The sequence below is a fragment of the Pan troglodytes genome, chromosome 7 (assembly GCF_028858775.2).
Source record: "Pan troglodytes isolate AG18354 chromosome 7, NHGRI_mPanTro3-v2.0_pri, whole genome shotgun sequence".
Lineage (NCBI taxonomy): Eukaryota > Metazoa > Chordata > Mammalia > Primates > Hominidae > Pan > Pan troglodytes.
Genome location: NC_072405.2, coordinates 78066160 through 78090499, shown reverse-complemented (window position 1 = coordinate 78090499; position 24340 = coordinate 78066160). Strand labels below are relative to the sequence as shown.

At 37.9% G+C, this 24340-nt stretch overlaps 1 protein-coding gene and 1 long non-coding RNA gene across 2 annotated transcripts; one reads left to right on the top strand and one right to left on the bottom strand.

The window, feature by feature from the left end:
* The first annotated feature begins 512 nt into the window (after positions 1-512).
* Positions 513-23912, top strand: LOC134810748 (uncharacterized). The gene is made up of 4 exons (XR_010159376.1): positions 513-968; positions 1088-1199; positions 18765-18837; positions 23062-23912. It is a non-coding gene; the product is annotated as an uncharacterized LOC134810748 (long non-coding RNA).
* LOC112204161 (guanine nucleotide-binding protein G(I)/G(S)/G(O) subunit gamma-5) lies at positions 2479-2832 on the bottom strand. Its single transcript, XM_054656464.1, has one exon. The coding sequence runs from the start codon at positions 2830-2832 to the stop codon at positions 2479-2481; it is 354 nt and encodes a 117-aa protein (XP_054512439.1).
* Positions 23913-24340: the final 428 nt, after the last annotated feature.

The following is a 24340-nucleotide window of genomic DNA, read 5'->3' as shown; positions in this document are numbered from 1 at the left end:
TTTTATTTGGTACGAGCCAAAATGGCATCTTTGGAAAACTAATGTTCCAGAGAAAATGGTAGCACGAAGCCATATAACCTACTGTTCTTTTTCTTTCTGTTTGTGAAGGTTATTATTAGAGCTCATTTTAGAGAATTTCAAATCCATTCAAAGTATCATGGGTTTAAATTTTTCTAATGGAAGCAAAGCTTTTGATGTTTGGGTTTAGAAAGCTGCCTGGTCTCTTTAGAGTTCAAATTTTCATACACTGGAACAATTGATCAAAGATTTTATTTTAGGACACAGAGAAAAGGCAATTTACTTTACCTATAGTTGTTTTGTGTTCTCAACATTATTATTACACAATTTTTTTTTCTGAACCATCTCCCTGTTTGAAGATCTACTTTTTAACTAACATATTGGCTTCACCTTCTTTTTGATCAGTCTGATAAACCATCTGGAAACAATTGAGAGTGACGTCACAAGTCTAGCATTATGATTTCAATGTAGGATCAAAGAATAGAAGGGGAAAAAATGAGGAGTGGAAAAGCTCGATTTAACCTTTAAGTACAGATAACTATCAGGGTACGAAAAGGCAAGAAAACATGACAAAATGAAAGGATTATTGATGGGCAATAAAGGAAGCGTAGTAGGTTTACCTTGAGATTTCACTGAGCTAATATACTGGCTCCCATTTCTATGTTTATTGTAGGAAAAAGAGAAAAACACTAATCCAGGGATAGAGCTGACTAGGGATGCCCAAGTCAAAAAGACTTTGTAGCACTGGGCTTGGCAGAGGGTCCTGAAGCTAAATGCAGAAGACTGCGGGAAATGTCTTCAACTGGGGCTAAAGGTCGTAAGCAAGGACAATGAACCTGGAATTTGGAGGAATTCATACTCCAGTGAAGAATTTCCAGACCCCTCATGAGAATAGCAGATTGCCTACTCACCAGAGAATACTCAAGCTGAAACTAAGCAGCCCCTGGAGAGTAAGCAAATGATTAGAAGGGTAGATTTCAGGCAAGCAAAAGGGTGAGAGCCCAGAATCTCCATGTGAATGACCCTAAAATTACAGCTAATATAGGAAGTGGCTTCCTTGTACCTCTAGAAATTGAACTCTCAGAACCTGACTGACAGTCTGCTCTTAAGAACATTACCTCAATCTGGAGAGAAATGTGTGTTTCTTCTCCTATATGGATTTCAGACAGAAGCAGAAGGAGGTGAGTGAATTTCAGGGAGGATGTTGGGTCTGGAAAGCTATAAAAGCTTTTCTTTGGCGAAATCGGAGACCAGCAACTCAAATTCTTTTTTATTGTTATTTAAATCAACAACACTGTATTTTCCAGAATTATCAGCAAATATACTGTAGTTCTATATTTTATCTATAAAGGTGATTTATTTAAAACATCCTCGAATGCTATTTAATTTTAATATCTTTGCCAAGTACCTTTCTACCAATAAATTTATGCATTTTAAAAATTATTATGAGGTCGTATGTTCCAATTTGAATTTGGAAAATATAATTACTATACTAGCTCATGAACTCCTTTGGTTACCAAGCTATGCCCCAAAAATTTTCCTCTACCTTAGTCACTCTTATCAAGATTGAAGTTACTCAACTATTTAAGTAATTCTTATCTAATATAACAATTCTCACATTAAAGTGAGGGCATTTCCAACCCTTGATTTTCTGTTGCCTCTCCTTATTTAACTATAATATGACCCAAATGAGGCATCAATAAAATCTTATTATTATTATTTGTTTTTTTTAGAGATGCTGTCTCACTATGTTGCCCAGGCTGGGCTCAAGCAATCTCCCTGCCTCAGCCTCCAGAGTGGCTACTACTCCAGGTGTTACAGGTTGCTATGCCCAGCCCAGGATCTTATTTTTTAATATTATTGTGCAGTGGCACGATCATAGCTCACTGCAGCTCCAATCTCTCAGGCTCAAGGGATTCTCCTGCCTTAGTCTCCCAAGTAGTCAGGACTACAGGGACTATAGGCATGCACCACCACACCCAACTTTCAAAAAAAAGTTGTTTATTTTTATTTGTTTTAGTAGAGATGGGGTTTTGCTACGTTGCCCAGGCTGGTCTGGAACTCCTGAGCTCAAGTGATACCCCCACCTCGGTCTCCCAAAATGCCGGGATTACAGGGGTGAGCTACACCACGCCCGGTCTCAGAATCTTATTTTTTAAAGTGAAAAAGCAAGTGGTCATATCTATGAAAAAAAAGTCATTAAAAAAGAACATACACATAACCAAATTCTGCTGCCCTCACTTTATTGTGAGAATTGTTTTCATACTACACATTTGCTTGTATGCTGCTGCCAGTGTACATAAAATAATTACCCTTGTGAAATAGAAATTCATGAAAATTCAGAGAGGTAGATGTGAAGGACTGAAAAGGTAGAAGTTTGTATATTATGGCACATATGTTATAGGGATAAGTTTTTGTACAGGCTTCAAATTTCTAGCTCTCTTTTGAATATTCACTGGTTCATGAGAAGTGGTTTGGGAAACCTTTGAAAGGTCCATTTGACCACAAAAGGGAACAGACGTTCTGGAGTCTGGAGAGTTTTGTACTCGAAGATACCCCAGTCAGCAGGAAGTCATGTGGAACATTCTGCAGACAGAATTGTTTCAAGTTCGAAGATCCCTGGGATACTTTGATGAAGTTGAGCCCAGCCTCCAGCCAGAGCTGTTGAAGCACTTTCTTTATAGCAGCAAGGCTGGGGGAACCAGATATGATGCAGGCCAGAGCCGAGCCAATCTGTGGGGTGGTGGCTTGTGGGTCAGTGGGACCAGACAGTAGGGCAATGTGTGGCCTTGATGTGATAATTTTTAAAAACATTCAGGCTTTAGAATCGTTTAGATCAAGGCTTTAGAATCATTTTCAACACAGTACCCTAGGAGCCACTAACAATTGACTGGAGTTTGCATTTAAGTTCAAAAAGCATTTGTCATCCTGGCCTGAGATGAAGAACATATCATTTTTGTCGACAATTTTGGAGGATATATGTGATTTTATTTATACATGGAATGATTTCATATTTTTGCTTAGCACAATTATAAATTTATAAACATTCCCAGTTTACAAATGTCCGATTTGTAGGTTGTTTAAAACTCATAACCTATGGGCTAGGCGTGGTGGCTCACGCCTGTAATCCCAGCACTTTGGGAGGCCAAGGTGGGTGAATCATGAGGTCAGGAGTTTGAGACCAGCCTGGCCAACATGGTGAAATCCCATCTCTACTAAAAACACAAAAAATTAGCTGGGCATAGTGGTGGGCATCTGTAATCCCAGCTACTCAGGAGGCCAAGGCAGGAGAATCACTTGAATCCAGGAAGCGGAGGTTGCAGTGAGCCGAGATTGTGCCACTGCACTCCAGCCTGGGCGACAGAGTGAGACTCCTTCTCAAGAAAAAACAAAAACAGAAACAAAAGCAAAACCCTCATAACCTATGAAAACAACAGTGGCAGTGGGAGGACAAAAGAAAGGAGACAGAGGACGGAGTATGTTTATCTGTATCTATCAGCACAGCAAAATACTTCATAACCAAATCTCATAGAGTCTGATGCTTCTGGCTTCAACTTGCTTCTTCATCATGTATTAAAGCTGTGTGACTTCTTTTTTTTTTTTTAAAATCTGGTTCCTTCATTTGTAAAATGGGGTGCTTTTCAAAATTAAATATGGCAGCTTAAGCAGAACACTGCTTAGTATATAGTGCATACTAAGACCTCCATAAGAGTTAGCTTTGATTAACAGAGATATTTCTGTTCCTGGTGAAATGAAGAAAATCCTAGCCAATTCTCAACTTTTTTTTTTTTTTAAATAGGATCCTTGGCAACTTAAATTTTTCTAATTAGACACCACCTGGATATCAGTGTGTACTAATGCAATGCAGGTGGTGCAAAAGGAAGTTTACTAAGAAATAGGAACCATTGGCCCTTGGCCCAGTTGGTTTTCAACAAATTGTTGAACAAGTTATTTACCTTTTCTGGGTTCTCAGTTGTTCATATGTAAAATTGTGGTTCTATAATGTTATGATATCAGATGGTGTTATTTTAGAGGGATTTGCAAATTGGGAAATTAGTGAAGTAAGTTCTATCTCCTTACTGATATCGCTCTTCTTTGATTCCCTCTCTTCTTCCTTTCCAGGCATGGACACACCCACCCAAGTCATTCAGGCTCAAGTCTAGTCTGTATTAAGTTAAAATGTTTATGTGAACACAAGAGAACTGAAAACATACATCCACACAAGAACTCATACACATATGTTCATAGTAGCACTTTGCATAATAACTAAATGATAGAAATGACCCAAATGTCCATCAACTAATGAATGGATAAATAAAATGTGGTATATCCATTCACTGGCCATAGAAGGGAATGCCATATTCACTGGCCATAGAAGGGAATGAAGTGATGATATATGCTACAACATGGATGAACCTTGAAAATATTGTGAAAAGTGAAAGAAGACAGACACAAAAGAACAAATATTGTGATTCTATTTATGAAAACTATCTAGAATAGACAAATCCATGGAGACAGGAACGAGATTAGTGGTTGCCAGCAACTAGGGGAGGGGGAGGTGGGGAGGTACTCTTAATGGGTATGAGGTTTCTTTTGAGGGTGATGAAATATTCCAAAATTCCAGAATTGATTGTGATGACAATTGCACAACTGTGTGAATATACTAAATACCTTTAAATTGTACATTTTAAAAAGATGAATTATACAATATGTGGATTATATCTCAATAAAGCTATTATTTCAAAAACAAATTCTATTTGAAAGATGCAGAAGACAAAATGGTGACTCATTTGGCTTCTAGTTGAGAATCTGAAGAACTTCCTGTGATACAAAACAAGCTTGTCTAAAAGGGTCTGTAAGCCAACATTGAGTCAGGAGATATATCTTTGGAATCTTCCATTAAAAACAAAAGAAATCATTTCTTAGGAAATAAAGACAAAACAAAGAGAGTATCTGAATTTTGTAATAGGATAGGAGGCAAATCGAAACTTTCACTGTAAAACTTAAGGTGAATAGTCAAATTCATGTCATGTGTTCTTAGGTTTTCCCTAGAGATAAATAAAAATAAATCAGCTTTGAGGATTCTGAGTGCTTACATTTGCTCCTCACTAAATGTATGTATGTATGTATGTATGTATGTATTTATTTAGTTAGTTAGTTATCTTGCTCTGTCACCCAGGCTGGATTGCAGTTGCATAATCTCGGCTCACTGCAACCTCCGTCTCTCAGGCTCAAGCTATCCTCTCACCTCAGCCTCCTGAGTAGCTGGGATTACAGGCACGCGCCACCACGTCTGGCTAATTTTTGTATTTTTAACAGAGATGGAGTTTCACCATGTTGACCAGGCTGGTCTCAAACTCCTGACCTCAAGTGATCCTCTCTCCTTGGCCTCCCAAAGTGCCGGGATTACAGGCATGAACACTGCTCCTGGCCCTCACTAAATTTAAAATGTCAAAATACTTTATTGTCTATTTCTAAAGACAAAATTTTCTACTAATAAAAACAACCCAAGTAATCTGTAAATTTATAAGCAATAGTCACCTTTTCTCTCTCTTGCAGACACACAAACATCAAATGCTAGCACCTCAGATTCCTGTTTTAGATTTTTTTTTTTTTGAGACGGAGTCTCGCTCTGTTGCCCAGGCTGTAGTGCAGTGGCACGATCTCGGCTCACTGCAAGCTCCGCCACCCAGGTTCACGCCATTCTCCTGCCTCAGCCTCCCGAGTAGCTGGGACTACAGGCACCTGCCACCACGCCCAGCTAATTTTTTGTATTTTTAGTAGAGATGGGGTTTCACTGTGTTAGCCAGGATGATCTCGATCTCCTGACCTCCTGATCCACCTGCCTTGGCCTCCCAAAGTGATGGGATTACAGGTGTGAGCCACCTTGCCCAGCCATTTTTTTTTTGAGACAAGGTTTTGCTTTGTTACCCAAGCTAGAGTGCAGTGGCACAATCGTGGCTCACTGCAGCCTTGACCTCCCAAGCTCGAGTGATCCTCCCACCTCAGCCTTCTGAGTAGCTAGGACTACAGCCGTGTGCCACCACATCTGGCTAATTTTTAAATTTTTTTTCATAGAGATGGGGTCTCTCTATGTTGCCCAGGCTGGTCTTGAACTCCTGGACTTACGGAATCCTCCCACCTTGGCCTCCCAAAGTGTTGAGCTTACAGGCTTGAGCCACCGTGCCTGGCCAGAATTTATTTTTGTTTGGAATCCTACCATAGATATTAAAATAAAGTTCACATGATTTTGCCTATATGAGTGTAGCAGACAGTTAAGAATCATCTATCTACTCATTAATGTTAAGTTCCTAAAGACCCTTCTGCAATTCTTATCACTAGCTTGTTCTAATTATTAGGCACAGTCCTTGCCTGCTGTGGCTAAGAAAAACAACCACAAAACTTCTTCAGAAACTAAAGAAGTCTTGCCCAGTCAGCAGATAAAGGCAAACACTGAGAAACAGGGAGATAACAGATTACCTTTACTGTCACTCTTCTCAAGAAAACTGGAGATAGAGGTGGGGTGGGAGGAGTCCCAAGCCCAGTGCCAGCTCTGAGGCACTGTCAGCTCCTGATTACCAAGGTAACCTGGACCTCTTCCTTCAACCTCTGCTGGCTACATGTGAGAAATCTCTCATCCTTAGGAATCTTGCCAATCGGGCCTCTGCCTCTTTGTTCATCCCAAGGAAGAGATATGTGGGCCTTGTAGCACACAGAGCCCTGTAGATAATATTCTCTTCTCCAAGTAAGAGAAAGGAGAGCAGGCGGGGCTCTAAGCGCCGTGTGTGTGTGTGTGTGTGTGTGTGTGTGTGTGTGTGTGTGTGTGCGCGCGCGCGCGCGCATGTTAGGAGCCTGAAATCATGGAATGAATTGGAATGAGATTGCAGCTATTTATATTTAAGAGGCAATTTTAATAGAAGCTGTGAAAGATTTCAGCAGTCAAGATGAAGAAAGAAGTTCAGACATGGAGATGGGAATGGCTGAATTGTCCACGGGGATTTTCTGCAGAATATGTCACCCAGGTAAACTCTCCTGTTAGAACAAGTTGTTTTGGGCACTTTCTCCCTACAGTTTTAAGTGACACCCAAGTGCTGCTGAGAGTACAGCCTTTACTAAAGATCTTACTAAAGGCAGAGAAGAGGAAGCTGCCTGGGCAAGCGAGAGATAGTGGGAGCAAAGGAAATGAGACTTCTGACAGAAGAAAAAGGGAGCATTATTATGGCAAATACACAAAACATGACATTTACTATTTTAACTATTTTAAAGTACACAATTCAGTGGCATTAAGTAGGTTCACGATGCTGTGCAATCCCAAACTTATATTTCAGAAAATTTGTCATCACCTCAAAAGGAAGCCCTGAACTTAGTAAGTCAGTCACTCCCCCTGCCCATTTCTCAAGTCCCTGGCAACTGCCAATCTGCTTCCTGTCTCCAGGGAAACTTGCAAACAAATGTCCATAGAAGCACTATTCACAATAGCCAAAAGGTTGAAGCAACCCAGATGTTCATCAATAAATGTATGGATAGACCAAATATGATCTATCTGTGCAAGGGAATAGCACTCGGCCACAAAAAGAATACAGTACTACTGCCAATGGGTATGGGGTTTCTTTTTGGGGCAATGAAAGTGTTCTACAATTGATTGTGGTCATGGTTGTACAACTTTGTGAGTATACTTAAAAGCTTTTCACTTTAAATGGTTGAATCATATGGCACATGAGTTAATATTTCAACAAAGCAGCTTAAAAAGAAACTAAAAGAATGAAGTACCGACACACACCACAACACAAATGAACCGCCAAAACACTGAGCTGCTCCATTTCTGCTCTTAGAGAGTGAAGGGATGGGCAGGGTAGTGGTGGGATATCACATAAGGGTCCACAGGCTTGGGACCTGGGAAGGGCCCCAAGGGACAGCACCATTCAGGCTGTCAGGTTATATTCCACCCAAGGAACCCAGAGGAGCCAACTAACTTCTACATAGGTTTATTTTACGAATTTTTTCCCAAGGGCTTTAAAATTTCCTAAAAGCAGGCAATAATTTAGGAGTTAGAGGAAGTTGGGAAAAATTAAACATGAAGGGTAGTCATCCCTGCCTTCTTTGATTTTTATGAGTCATCTTTCCTTGCCACCTCTCTCCTCTCCTCCCTTCCTGTCCTCCCTTCCACTCCCTCCTGTACACCAGCCCAGCCAGCTTGTCTCCTTTCTTTGGACTTGCTCTGTGATGTCTTCCTTTGCCTGTGCTCAAGTACACCTTGTATACTCAGACCCAGTCCAGTGTCTGGTACAGAGTAGGCACTTAATATATGGCAGTTGAATGAAGGAAAGAATTATGAGTGAACAGATAAATCAAGTATGCTGCTTCTGGAAGTCAATGAACAGATAGACACTTAATCACGTCCCACCTCTCAAACTGCACTTTCCCAAAACTCCAGATCCCTTCTCTGGAACAACTCTCTGTGTCCACTCCCCTGAAGCTCTCTGAACTTTTACGTTAGTGCTTATTTTACTCTCTTATATTTTGGGCCAGCAGTAAAGACCTTATCCTCATTCATCTTCATGTTTCCTATAGCCTTTAGTAGAGTGACCTGCACAAAGATATACTCTTTAACATTCATTTCACTGAATTACCTTGAGAATGTACAAAGTAAAATAAAAATCTACCTAGTCTCCTCTTTCAGGTCTTTAAAATCCCTTTGTGGAACTTTCTGAGATACTTTCAGGCAAATCTATCCCTGTCCTGTCCTCTCATGACACATTTGATATTCTTTTCCTCAGGCAGTTGGGGGATTTGTAATTTAATGTTCCCCCTGAGGTATGGTGAGCTCCTTTAAGGCAAGGATGCCTTGATATCTATTTATTGATTGAATAAATAAATGAATGAACTGTACTAATGCTAATTTTGCTTTAATGAAGACAGGATAGGCTCCATCAATGATAAAAGAAGTTGACAAATAAATAAATTATGGAAATAAGTTCTGAAGAAATACCCTTTATCTCATTTGGGAAAGAGAATTGTAAAATGCAGTTTAGTTATCCTATTTTCATAAAAGTGATTTCAATTTTCCTTTACTTTTACTGCAATTACATGTACATATAGTTCAAAGAGCTAGATAGTTCTACAAGTTATGTTATGAAATATACCAGTCCTCTCTGCCCTGCCCCACCCTGATTTCCCTTCTTGGCAGGAAACACTTTCATTTACTTTAGCTGATTTTAGAATTTACCTCCATATCTCTAAATTCCACGATTTTCTTGCTGTTTCTGACTTTGAGCTGAGGTATTCCATCTGCCTCTGCAGATGTGAGAGACTGAATTCTATTTCCTCCTATTGTCACCATAACCGTGCACTCTTTCCATGTCTTCATCCTTGCAACATTGTCCTATAGTTTTGATTACATCAGAATTCAGTATTTATATTACCATAACATGACAATTGTATATGCTATTCAAAGCTGAGCCATTGTATTAAGTAAGTCTTCCTTTTCCCAATCTGTATGTTTTGTTTTCTCTGAAGAAAATAATTGCCTTCTTTCTGTTTTTATCAGTAATTCAACTTCAAGGCCAGTCTAAATTTCATGGTATGGGGAAATTAATAATCTGAACATCTAGAGGAGTCAGTGGCACAAGGGACAGCAAGAGGCATGAATCACAGTCTGAAGACCTTCCGATGGATCAGATCTTCTCCCGTTTGCATCTTCTTGAAAAAATATCTATCACAGCCCTTGGGGCTGGGCCCATCTGGCCTGCTTGGCTTGTGTGCCAGATCACAGCTGCCATCCTTGGTCTCTCTTTTTCATTATTCCTCCCTCGTCTCTTCATGTGCCATCTCCTGTTTTCTGTATTTTATTCTTCCTTTTTCCTGTGTTACTCCCTAATTTTTGTGGCATGTATCCTCCAGTAGTTTTCATAGATAGGTTGAAAGCAAGGTAAAATTTCAGAGATGTTATTTGTCTGGAAATGTCTGTCCTGGCCTTCTGACTTGATCTGTAGTTGGACTGGGGGTGGAATTCTAGGTATGAAACATGTTCCCCTCAGAAGTTTAAAGGAATTGCTTCACTGTAATCCTGCTTTAAGTGTAGCTGTTAGGAAGCCTGAAGCCATTCAGGTTTATGGTTCATTTCATGTGGTCTGTTTTTCTCTCAAAAAGCTCTTATCTCTCAGTGATCAGCAGAAATCTGAGGATTTTCTTTTTTCTCAGTCATCTGAAATTTCGTAGCATCTATTTTATCCACTGTGAGGGGCATTTAGTGGATTCTGTACTTTGAAGTCATATGCTTCAATTTTCTGAAATTCCCTTGAGTATGTTTGTGGATGATATCCTTCTCCCTGTTTGTTGGCTCTCCCTTTTAGGGCCTCTTGGACTAGTCCTCTCTCTTTTTCTTATATTTTTACTCCTATTTTCCATGTGCTTCATTTTTGCTTTACTTTCTGTGAGGCCTATCTTCCTTCTCTTCTATAGAATAAATGTAATTTCTGCAAACAGAGTTTCAATTTCCAAGAGCTTGAGACCTATGCTTTTTGTTTTCAGAACCCCTTTTTAAAGAGCATTCCATTCTCCTTACATGGCTACAATGTTTTCTCTAATTTATTGGAGGATATCATTGATAGTTTTTGCTTTTTAATAACGTTTCTTCCCCTACATTGTGTCTGCTTCCATGGAGTTGTTCTCTTGTTAGTTTGGTTTTGTCTTTATCTGTCAGGTTAGCGGCTTTTCCTCAGATGTCTGATGATCCTCCTTGCCTTTTCGTATGGAAAGGTGGGGTGACAGAAGCTCTGGGTATTTTCTGGTGTAAATTACATCTCTCTCTGATAAATCCTTTGATTTGCTACTCACTCGTCTGTCTGCTTTCCAGCTTCTGAAATCTTGTTTTTCTTGCTTCCTTTCCTGTTCTTTACAGTTTCGTTGGTTTGTTCGTTAAAGAAAATCTTTTTATTCTTATTTTAGTGAAGTTTCAGGAGGGATCAAAGTAGATACAGTGTTCAACCCACCATCTTTTTCATGATATAATTATTGTATATTTCATAAGGCACTTAATACAATTCTATGACAAAAGTCTTTGCACAAATATGTGTAGATTTAAGTTTGACTGAGAAAGGATTGAGGTGGATATAATAAAAATATAAACTTGCAAAGTTAAGAATTCTAATGTTGAAAGAAAAAGCACAATAGTAGGAATGTGTGAAGAGCACATTGAAATTAATAATACTAGTTTACATTTACTTAATGCTTATTATGTGAAAAACTGTATACATTTAATGTACACAACTCGATGAGTTTGAGGATAAGTATACACCCATGAAACCATCATCACCATCAAGGCTATTAACATATTGTTTTTGTTTTTTGAGATGGAGTTTTGCTGTTTTGCCCAGGCTGGAGTGAAGTGGTATGATTCAGCTCACTGCAACCTCCACCTCCTGGGCTCAAGCGATTCTCCTGCCTCAGCCTCCTGAGTAGCTGGGATTACAGACGCCCGCCACCATGCCCAGCTAATTTTTGTATTTTTAGTAGAGATGGGGTTTCACCACATTGTCCAGGCTGGTCTCGAGCACCTGACTTGAGGTGACCCACTCGCCTCGGCCTCCCAAAGTGCTAGGATCACAGGCGTGAGCCACCGTGCCCATTCAGCCATAAATATATTAATTGCCTCCCAAAGTTTCCTCTTGCCACCTTTGTTATTATTGTTATTGCTTTCTTCTTTGTTGAGAACACTTAACATAAGGTATACTCTCAGCAAATTTTAAGTGTACAATTAAGTATTGTTAGCTATAAGCAATATGCAAGAACTTACCTTGCATAAATAAAAATTTGTGCCCTTTGACCATCACCTCCCCAGTTTTCCCTCATCTCAGTTCCTGGTAACCACCATTCTACTCTCTGCTTCTGTGAATTTGACTATTTTGGACTCCACATATAAATGAGATCACACATTTAGTATCTGTCTTTCTGTGCCTGTCTTATTTCAGTTAGCATAATGTCCTCCAGGTCCATCCATGCTGTTGCAAATGGCAAGATTTCCTTCTCTCTCTCTCTTTTTTTTTTCTTTTATCTTTCCCTCTTGCTGTCCAGGCTGGAGTGCAATGGTGTGATCTCGGCTCACTGCAACCTCCACCTTCCAGGTTCAAGCAATTATCCTGCCTCAGCCTCCCGAGTAGCTGGGATTACAGGCATGCACCACTATGCCTAGCTAATTTTTTTTTTTTTTTTTTTGGATTTTTTAGTAGAAACAGGGTTTCGCCATGTTGGCCAGGCTGGTCTTGAACTCCTGACCTCAGGTGATCCACCCACCTCGGCCTCCCAAAGTGCTAGGATTACGGGTGTGAGCCACTGCACCTGGACAATTTCCTTCTTTTTAAAGGATGAATAATATTCCATTTTATGTGTACACCACATTTTCTTTATCCATTTGTCCATCAGTGGAAATTTAGGTTGTTTGCATATCCTGTCCGTGCTGCAAAACACACAGGCATGCAGGTATCTCTTCAAGATCCTGATTTAAGTTCCTCTGGATAAATACCCAGAAGTGGGGTTGATGGATCATATGGTAGTTCTATTTTTAATATTTTGAGAAACCTGCTTACTGTTTTTGTTTCCTAAAGGCTGTACCAATTTACATTCCCACTAGCAGTGTATCAGGGTTTCCTTTCTCTCATATCCTCATTAAAGCTTATTATCTTTTGTTTTGTTAATATTAGTCATTCTAATAGGTGTGAGATGGTATATCCTTATGGTTTGGTTTGCATTTTCCTGATGGTTAGTGATACTGAGTACCTGTTCATATATCTGTTGCTCATTCACATGTCTCCTTTTGAGAAATGTCTTTTTAGGTCCTTTGCCCATTTTTTAATCAGGTTGTCTGTTTTCTTACAGTGAAATTGTTTGAGGTCTTTATATATTTTGAATATGAACCCCTTATCAGATGTACAGTTTGCAAATATTTTCTTCCATCCTGTTGTATTTTCTTTTTTTAAAAGACAGGGTCTCACTCCTGTTGTCTAGGCTGGAGTAGAGTGGAGTGATCACAGCTCACCGCACTCTTCAATTCCCAGATGATAAGGTTTGGCTCTGTGTCCCTACCCAAATCTCATCTCAAATTGTAATCCCCATAATCCTAACATGTCAAGGGAGGAAACTGGTGGGAGGTGATCAGATCATGGGGACGGTTTCTCCTATGCTGTACACATGATAGTGAGTGAATTCTCATGATATCTGTTTGTTTGATAAGTGTGGGGGTCTTCCCCTTTCATGCACTCTTTCTTTCTCTCCTGTTGCCTTGTGAAGAAGGTGCTTGCTTTCCCTTCACCTTCTGCCATGATTGTAAGTTTTCTGAGGCCTCCTAGCATATGGAACTGTGAGTCAATTAAATCTCTTTACTTTATAAAAATTACCCAGTCTTTGGTATTACTTTATAGCAGTGTGAAAATGGACTAACACACTAGACTCAGGTGATTCTCCCACCTCAGCCTCCCCAGTAGCTGAGACTACAGGCATGCACCTGACTACAGGCATGCACCACGCCTGGCTAATTTTGTGTATTTTTAGTAGAGACAGGGTTTTGCCATGTTGCCCAGGCTGGAGTCTTTTCATTTTGTTGGTTGTTTCCTTTGCTATTCAGAAGCTGTCTGGTTTGATATAATCCCATTTGTTTATTCCTGCCTTTGTAGCTTGCGCTTTCGGTGTCTTATCTAAAAATTCATTGCTAAGATGAATCAAAGAACTTTCCCCCTATGTCTTCTTCTAGAAGTTTTATTTTTGTCACACCTTACACTGAAGCCTTTAATCCATTTTGAGTTGATTTTTTGTGTATGGCATAACACAATGGCCTGGTTTTATTATTTTGCATGTGGATATCTAGTTTTCCCAATACTATTTATTGAAGAGGTTGTCTTTTCTTCATTTTGTATTCTGGGCACCCTTGTCAAACATTAGTTGACTGTATATGTGTGGGTTTATTTTCAGGCTCTCAATTCTGTACCATTGGTCTATGTGTCTGTTTTTATGCCAATACCATGCTGTTTTTATTACTATAGCTTTCTACTATAATTTGAAATCATTAAGTATAACGTTTTCAGCTTTGTTCATTTTGTTCAAGACTGCTTTGGCTATTTGGGGTCTTTTGTGGTTCCACATGAATTTTAGGAGTTTTTTCTCTGTTTCTGCAAAAAATAACATTGGAATTCTGATAGAGATTGCATTGAATGTGTAGATCTCTTTAGGGAGTATGGCTATTTTAACAATACTGATTCTTTCAATTCATGAACATGGCATATCTTTTCATTTTTCTGGGTCTTTTAAAATTTCTTTTCTTGATGTTTTGTGGTTTTCAGTGAACAGACTCCTCACTTCCTTGATTAATTTATTACTAAGTATTTTATCCTTTTTCTTTTCTTTTCCTTTCCTTTCCTTTTCTTTCTTTTCTTTTCTTTTCTTTTCTCTTCTTTTCTTTTCTTTCTTTTTGCTGAAGTCTCACTCTGTTGTTCAGGTTGGAGTGCAGTGGTGCAATCTCTGCTCACCACAACATTTGCCTCCCAGGTTCAAGCGATTGTCCTGCCTCAGCCTTCCAAGTAGCTGGGATGATAGGCATGCACCACCATGCCCGGCTAATTTTTGTATTTTTAGTAGAGATGGTGTTTCGCTATGTTGGCCAGGCTGGTCTCTAACTCCTGACCACATGATCTGCCCGCCTCGGCCTCCCAAAGTTCTGGGATTACAGGCGTGAGCCACCGTGCCTGGCCTGTCCTTTTTTTTTCCTTATTGTAACTTTGCTTTCTGATTTTTTTTTTTTTTTTTTTGAGACGGAGTCTCGCTGTGTCTCCCAGGTTGGAGTGCAGTGGCGCGATCTCGGCTCACTGCAAGCTCCGCCTCCCAGGTTCATGCCATTCTCCTGCCTCAGCCTCCCAAGTAGCTGGGACTACAGGCGCCCGCCAACACGCCCGGCTAATTTTTTGTATTTTTAGTAGAAACGGGGTTTCACCGTGTTAGCCAAGATGGTCTCGATCTCCTGACCTCGTGATCCGCCCGTCTCGGCCTCCCAAAGTGCTAGGATTACAGGCGTGAGCCACCGCGCCCGGCCGCTTTCTGATTTTTTTTAAAAAAATTTCTCCAATCTGGGATAAATATAGAAAATTGGCTTGGGTCTCTCTAATACTGGGGGAGCAGCAGGGGCTCTCTTTTGTCCACTCAACCTTTGATACTGTATTAAGGCCTTTATTTTACATAATAAATTTCCATTTACCTCATTCCATTTCCTAATAATAATCTAATGATTCCCACCCTGCTGGGATGGGTCCCATGATTCTCCCCTTCTTTTTCTCTCTGAGTTTCACCCCTATCAACATTTTTTTTTTTTTTTTAACTTTAAGTTCTGGGATACATGTGCTGAACGTGCAGGTTTGTTACATAGATATACATGTGCCATGGTGGTTTGCTGCACCTATCAACCCATCATCTAGGTTTTAAGCCCTGCATGCATTAGGTATTTGTCCTAATGCTCTCTCTCCCCTTGCCCCCCACCACCTGACAGGCCCCGGTGTGTGATGTTCCCCTCCCTGTGTCCTTGTCTTCTCATTGTTCAGCTCCCACTTATGAGTGAGAACATGTGGCGTTTGGTTTTCTGTTTGTTTTCTTCATTTATTTTTTCAGATAGTTTGTTGTTGGTGTATAGAAATGTAACTGATTTGTGTATTGATTTTGTTAATCAATACAAATAAAGCTTATCCTACAACTTTATTAAATTTGTTTATTAGTTTTGACAGTTTTAGGTTTTTTTTTTTGGTGAAATCTTTAGGATTTTCTAGATATAAGACCATATCAACTGCAAGCAGAGAAAATTTTACTTCTTTCTAATTGTTATGCTCTCTCTTTCTTCTTTCTTTGCCTAATTGCTCTGGCTAGGACTTCCAATACTATATTCAATAGAAGCAGTGAGTGTGGGAATCTTTGTCTTGTTCCTATTCTTAGAGAAAAAACTTTCTGCTTTTCACCATTGAGTGTAATATTAGCTATGGGTTCAACATATATGTTCTTCATTATGTTGAAGTGCATTCTTTTTATACCTAATTTGTTCAGTTTTTTTTTTCTTAATCATGTAAGGATGTTGCATTTTGTCAAATGCTAAAGCTGGCATAACTTGTTTTAAGAAGGTAAAATAGCCATCAGAGGCTATAAAAATGGGCTCAAAAGTCTGTGGCAAAAGATATGACCATTTAAACAACATAAAAGATAATAAACACACTGGATTGAGACATACCAAATATGTTTACATCCATAAATTTATATTTATACTTAGAAATCATTGGATATTTTTGGAGGGTATAAGAAATCTTATTCATTATTTTGAAAAGAGGTAAGCAAAGGGAAATATTTAAGCATTTGTTCTCTCTTTCCTATATGAACTCCTCCTCAGAGTAAGAAACTTGTTGATTAAAGGCCTTTTCTTTTTATAGAAGTATTCCAGGTAATGAATCAAGAAAAAGTTGTATCATTAGACTATTACAATTTTGCAACCACTAATAAATTAATAGAAGTAGGCAATGATTACCAATGGCTGCTAATATCACAAAAAAAGAGACTAGCAGACATGTGCATTCTGGAGATATATACAAATCCACCTGTGAGTTATTCCTGTCCAAAAAAATCCATATTGTGAGAAATTCTGTAGCACCATAAGACTTCATTTATGAGAAAACTGGACGTTTGAATACTGGCTGGCTATTAATTTTTAGATTGTTAAAAAGTATTATGGTTGTACTAAAATATTCATCATTTCTATTAATAGGTACACCTTAAATATTTATGATTGATGTGGCATGATATCTAAATTTGTGTCACAATAATTGAGTAGGGAGGGTAAGATGCAAAAAATATTGTCTTTTAGTTGATCATTGTTTAAGCTGGTTGATGGGTACATGGGGGTTAATTATACAAGTCTTCCTACTTTTGTATATATTTGAAATTTTCTGTAATAAAAAGTTAAAAAAATTCATCATACAAATCTTCTATGACATATTTTCAAAATAAATAACACAATTTGCAAAAAACCCATATGATATGATTATTTTTCACTTAAAGTATTACCTCCAAATCTCTATGTATGGTATAAAGAATATGTAAACATAGCAGCATAAAAGGATATATCAAAGAGGGCCAACATCGGTTAACTCAGCGGGGTGAGATGGTGGTAGATGGATGGGGTGAAGTGGGGAGTATACACAAAATTATTTCTGCACCTCTACCTTTTTATATTACACTTTTTAAATTGTTTGTAACAATCTTATAATACTGTTATCATTGGAGAAAGATCAAATAAAGAAATGTTTTATATACGTATAATGCATGTAGCTGTTTTTATTTTTTAATTAAAAATTTATGTTATTTGTTGAAAGATTTATTGCTTTTTTTGAATTAAAAAAAACCCCTTAATTTCTTTTGAATGTGATTCCCAGAACAACGAAACATAAGGAAACTAAATTGTCAGAGTGAACTTAAAAGAAAGATGCAACCATATATATATAATGAAGCTACACCACAGAAGAAAACAAAGAAAGATCAAACAAAAATTTCCAAGTAACGGTCAACAATAAATTTAGCAATATGCACTCAGTGTCACTAATTCTGAAATCTCTCCCCTTTGAAAAGTTACTTTAATGAATATAAAAGTGGCCATTTTCTCTTGTTGATCACTCAGTTGATGAAACTCTGATTAGGAAATTTTCTCTTTTTTTCCTTTTCTTTTATCACCAAGCAGCCTAAAAAATGATGAGAGAGCAGCATGACCTGAAGGCTGGGGATGTCCCATCACCCTGAAATTATTTCTATTTCATTTTTGTTTCAAAGAAGACTTTCTCCTTACAAAAGAATAGAAGGAACTAAATTTCCGTCTTAGCACTAAATGCATCTCAGTGCTGTGGAAACATTTCATTTTCTAGTGATTGCAAGGTCTGTATATCCCCTGCTGTTTGTAGTCTTTATTTTAAAAAAAATTAAGAAAGGAAAAAAGGGCAGAAGAAAGGAAAGAAAGGAAGAAACCCTACATGACAAGAGCATTAAACTGCAAGGGTGGTTCATTTCAATTTTGAAGCCTTTCTTCACTACTGCAGGGATACCACTTTGGATTCATGTCAACGTCTTAATAGGGGAAGTAAAGCAGTTTATACGCCTCAGAGCACGGGTCCTCAAACCAGAAAATCAGCGTGAAGGGGAGAAGGCCAGCCCTGCCTTGGACCGATGGAAGCCACATAGTCACGGACTCTTCTGGTGAGGACCAGATGGCACAATTTGCAGAGGGCAGGTTTAATGTTGCTACCATTTAGACTGGAAGGAAAACATCTTTGAAGAAACATTTGTTTTACACCCCCTGCTCCCAATCTTGAATTCATCTCATACATATGTTGGAAATAATTCTACCCAAATTCAATTAAATTCTATTTTTATGTTGTTGGAATAACCTTACACTGTAAATTGAAAAGACGTTTCTATAACCTAGCGTGATTTTACTCTAATGAGCACTGCTATATCAAGGCATAATATTTTAATTTTGACTATCATGAATTACTTCTATACATAAATCAATTATACAACATGACATATCAACAACTTTGTCCCTTTGCATTTTGATAAACATAAAAGCAAATGGAAAATTGAGAGCTGTTAATTTGTTGGAGTTTAAAAATATTCTATAAGTAATATTAATATTTATATCATTAATTATTTTCATTATCCATTTTTTTCTTTATAATTTTTAGGCTTAGAGGTTCTTCGTCACAAGTTGCCAAAATGAAACAGAACTGTGAAAAGAAAATGGAGATGCTTCTTCAGGTATTGTAAAGTATATATTTCCTATAAAGTTTTTTTTTTTCTTTTTTTTTATTGCTAAATCTGCCTGAATGAAAGGTTCAGAAGGTTAGGGATAGCTTACTCAGGCTAATCCCCTGTGGGTCTTATCTACAGGACTCACTAATTAATGACACTCTCTTAAACGACAGCAACATACATATCCTTGGATTGACAGATGATCTTCAATGGTCAAGTTCCGATACAATTTTAAAATCTATTTTATTTATTAATGAAAGTCTACAAAGATCTATTAGCCAGAATTCTTTCATTTGCAAGTGACAGAAACAAAATTAAATGGACATGGCCAGGCGCAGTGGCTCGTGCCTGTAATCCTAGCACTTTGGGAAGCCAAGGAGGGTGGATCACCTGAGGTCAGGAGTTTGAGACCAGACTGGACAATATGATGAAACCTTGCCTCTACTAAAAACACAAAAAATTAGCTGGGCGTTCACCTGTAATCCCAGCTACTCAGGAGGCTGAGGCAGTAGAATCACTTGAACCTGGGAGGCGAAGGTTGCAGTGAGCCGAGATTGTGCCACTGCACTTCAGCCTGGGCAACAAGAGCAAAACTTCATCCAAAAAAAAAAAAAAAAAATCAAGCACATTTCAGAGAATGGAAAGACCAGTCACAAATTGAGGGAAAATATTGGCAACACATATCTGATAAAGAACTTGTATTCATGCAGGCGCGGTGGCTCACACCTGTAATCTCAGCACTTTGGGAGGCCGAGGTGGGAGGATCATGAAGTCCGGAGTTCGAGACCAGCCTGGCCAACACAGTGAAACCCCGTCTATACCAAAAAAAAAAAAAAAAAAAAAAAAAAAAATTAACCAGTGCAGTGGCGGGTTCCTGTAGTCCCAGCTACTTGGGAGGCTGAGGCAGGAGAACTGCTTGCCTGGGAGGCAGAGGTTGCAGTGAGCCAAGATTGTGCCACTGCACTCCAGCCTGCGTGACAGAGTAAGACTGTCTCAAAAAAAAAAAAAAAAAAGAAGAACTTGTATTCAAAATGCACAAAGAACTATTAAAACTCATCAATAAGAAAATAAAAAAGTCAATTAAAAAATTGGCATAAGATTTGAACAGGCACCTTACAAAAGAGGATATGGCAACTAAACATAAAAAAGATGCTGAAGATCATATCATCAGGGAAATGCAAGTTAAGACAAGAATGAGATACCACTATACATACCTATTAGAATGGCTAAAATCCAAAGCATTGACAACAACAAAGGCTGTTGAGGCTGTGGAACAACAGAAACTCTCATTCATTACTTGTTCAACCTTTTGAAAGACAGTTTGCCAGTTTTTAAAATTATTTTATTTTATTTTATTTTATTTTATTTTATTTATTTTTGTGAGACAGAGTCTAGCTCTGTCAGTAGGCTGGAGTGCAGTGGCACAATCTCGGCTCACTGCAACCTCCATCTCTCGGGTTCAAGCAATTCTCCTGCCTCAGCCTCCTGAGTAGCTGGGACTACAGGTGTGGGCCACTATGCCCAGCTAATTTTTGTATATTTAGTAGAGACAGGGTTTCACCATGTTGGCCAGGATGGTCTCAATCTCTTGACCTCATGATCCGCTCGCCTCGGCCTTCCAAAGTGCTGGGATTACAGGTGTGAGCCACTGCTCCCGGCCCCTTTATTTTTATTTATTTTTTACTAAGTTTAACTTTGTCTTACCACATGATCTACCAATCACACTTTTAGGTATTTCCCCAAATGAGTTGAAAACTTACATCCACATAAAAACCTGCACACAGATGTTTATAGCAGCTTTATTAATAGTTGCCCCAAACTGGAAGCAACCAAAATGTCTCTCAGTAGATGAATGTATAGATAAACTGTGGTACACCTATACAAGGGAATATTATTCAGCTATAAAAATCAGTTGGCTACCAAGCCATGAAAAGACACAGTGAAATCTTAAATGCATATTGCAGGTGAAAGAAGACATTATGGAAACACTGCATACTGTATAATTCCAACTATATGACATTATGAAAAAGGAAAAACTATAGAGCCAATAAAAAGATCAGTGACTGCCAGAGTTAGTGGGGAGGGAGAGGGATGAATAGGTGAAGCCCAGGGGAGGTTCAGGTTGGCAGCATTATTCTGTATGGTGGATACATGACATTATACATTTGTCAAAAGCCATGGAACTTAAACAATAGAAATAGTAAAAAAAAAAAAAAAAAAAAAAAGTAAATTATGGACTTTAGGTCAGAATAACCTACCTACATTGGTTCATCGTTTGTAACAAGCATACCACATTAATGCAACGTGTTAATAATAGGAGACTGTGTAAGGGAGAGTGGAATATGGGAACTCTATACTATCTGCTCAATTTTTCTATAAACCTAAAACTGTTTTTAAAAGTAGCCTATTAATATAAAAAAGTAAAAATAAAGAGAAAGAAAGAAGAAAGAGAAAGAAAGAAAGAAGAAAGAGAAAGAAAGAAAGAAAGAAAAACCTTCTCTGCCCACCTTACCTCCTAGATTTAGTGTTAGTAAGAACCGAGGTCAGATCCACAAAGTATGTTGCGAAAGATAAAATGTTGCTTTACACAATCTGGAAGTGTTATTTAAGTAGCCAAATTGCTAAAAATAGAATCAAAATCAATGTGGGTATTTAACACCAAACCAACACTTGGCATATGCTGAGAAGTATCTCACAGAACAGCAACAACAAAAAACATGATAAGGAGGAGAATGCAATACTGGAATAAGAATAAATAAATTTATAATAAACAGTGAAGTATATGACCTATAGAAAATAAACCGTGTAGATAAATAATGAGAAAATAAAATCAACCTACATCTGAGAACTGTTTTAAAAATCTAATAATATATTGGATAGTGAATGTTACAGCTGAATAAAAGCAGATAAGACTAATACACTAAGATATAGACTAATGGGTAAAGAACTACGATTTTTAGTGGAATACTAAGTTCTGACTGTATGATAGACAAAGCTATGTGAGCTGTGCAAAATTCAACCACTTATAATTTTTAGATATTTGTATAAACAGTGTTATTGAAAGATATAGAAGAGTGCACGATTCCATCAATGCAAAGATTTTTTGATTTAGAAGCAAAAGCCATTGTGAACCCCCCCGTTACCTGAGCTTGATGGCAGGACTCCATCATCACGTGACTAGAGCAGGCCCTGAAAGCACAAATTTATTCAAAGAGCAGGTGGTTCACAATGCCCAGTGCATCTACTCCTTCACTGCCTTCTTCAATCTATACTCATTCCTCATGGGATGTTTCCTAAGGCCAGTTGAGTAGTCATGCATGATCTGCCAACACTAATTGGAAATAGACTAACTGTGGCCTTATACACCCCTTCCTGCTGCTGAAGTTTATTGAGGAAGCAAAATCTTCCACGTAAAGGGCATGGACAGTTGTATCTGCTTATCCATTTGCCTGGAAAGAGATTTCGCTTTTGTATTGAAGCTCCACTGATTCTTAGATAATGATCAGTGGTTTGGTCAAATGGCTAGGGACTTCGAAGATAACACAGTCGGAACAGATGAAAAGAAAGTTTGGGGAAGAGGAGTGTGATATTCTTCTTAAAATGGGCAAATATTTGTGTTCCAAATTAATATTCAACATAAAATCTTGCAGAAGAGGTTCTCAACAGTCTGGTGCACAAAATGACCTGCTCTGCAGGTGTTTGTCAGCCTAGGTAACAGCTACCTCAAAGCTTGCTTAATGTGCTCATGAACAACGTGGCCATGGTGGGAAGAATGGGGGCTTAAAACCTAATTTTATCAACACCATAGTTGATCAAGCTACTGCTTTTTATTAATGCACAACTTATCAATAGCAAATATCAAAGCTGGTCCTTAGTAGGGCATCATACTCTGGCAGAAGGTGAATAATATTAGATACCTTCTGTCTGAAGGACTTATATTCATGGGAAAAAACACTTGTTTAAGATATGCACTTGCCTTCCCTGCTTGCCAAACTTCTGACATCATGCACTGTCCTGGTAATCTCAATTAACATTGATTCTGAACAAGGAATATAGCTTACAATAAAGGAACATGGAGCAAGTGGAGAAGGGGATTTATAAAATTATGAAGTATCAACTATGTTATCATGACTATTACATTTTCTTCTTTGGTTTGGTATACATAGATATACACACATAGACACATACATGTGTGCATTTCCTTACATCCCTTTCCTTTCTCTTTTATAGGAGGTGCCCGTGATGTGATTTACTTGATGATTATGGCCTGCAGGGTATTGAGATGGGATTGTGTAACTTAAATAAACTGGATATGAGTAGAGATCTGAAAGGTTTTTCAAAAACATTCAGCTTTACTTTTTTTTCCCCCTAAGGAACAAGTTGTTCACTCATAGAGCTGAAAAGGATAAATGAAGTGTTCAGTTCACAGAAGCAAAATATGAGTAGTTCATATATCTTTTGTAAATGTTCTATGTATCACTGTAAACTAGACATCTTCCACATGCCCCTATGTTTTTCCATTTTGAAATCAATTTCTAGTTCAAACTTGTCAATAGACAATGAATATTTGCAAAGTTATAGTTTCACTGAATTAGGATGTAACCTGTAGCTCACAATGAAAATGCCATTAGCTTGAGTTTAAAATTTATGTTGCTATTTTTTTCTTTTGTCAATATTTTCCTTCTGTGGTACTTATTGCACAAGGGTCGGATATCACAACTGAGGGAAACTGCAGAACAATGGTTCTTCCAATCATTCAGACCCATTTAAGCCATAGTCTTTGTTGGCTTTGCCAAATGACTGAATGCTTGGGTCTATTAGGACTGTCAAATAGTGTTGAGTACATACTTGTGGCATAAGCAAGTTAATATTTATAGGGAGCACTTTTGCATGTCTTTTAAGTCACATACTAATTTTGGAAAGTCTCTATGCTTTATATTTTGCCCTGAAAACAGATATTCTAGTTTAAAAATGTTAATTTAGTGATTAGAAACCACTGTATATATTATTACATATATTGTCTAACAATTGAAGATAATTAGGTTTATTAATTGCAAATAACAGGACACATAAATAATAAACTTTAAGATCTCAAATACAATGGCTAAATATTGCTGATTCCTTTTTGCCTTCTTTGACTTATTTTTTTCCATGTGTTCTCTTCCTTTATAGAAGTGTATTTTTTAGCTATGTGATATAGATTGCAAATCAGATTAACAGACAGACATATCTTCCAACCTGTAGTTTAGGTAGGCTTTCTGATAATCCTTCCATGTAGTGAATATTAAATAATTGTCACAAAGTTATTGTTATTTGATTATTATTTTTCTTTTTAAACTTTTATTGAATAATTTTATAAACTAGATTTTTAAAATAAAAGCAATGCATACTTACAAGAAAAAGAAATTCTAACTGTATATGAAAGGTTGTATGCTAAAAGTGAAAAGTTTCCTTACCCAAATTTCTCTCTCTCTCCTAAGAGGTAAGCACATTTATATACTTTCTCATA

Excerpts from the sequence above, each read along its gene's own strand:
- LOC112204161 (XM_054656464.1), bottom strand. The coding sequence starts at position 2,832 with ATGTTTTTAAAAATTATCACATCAAGGCCACACATTGCCCTACTGTCT.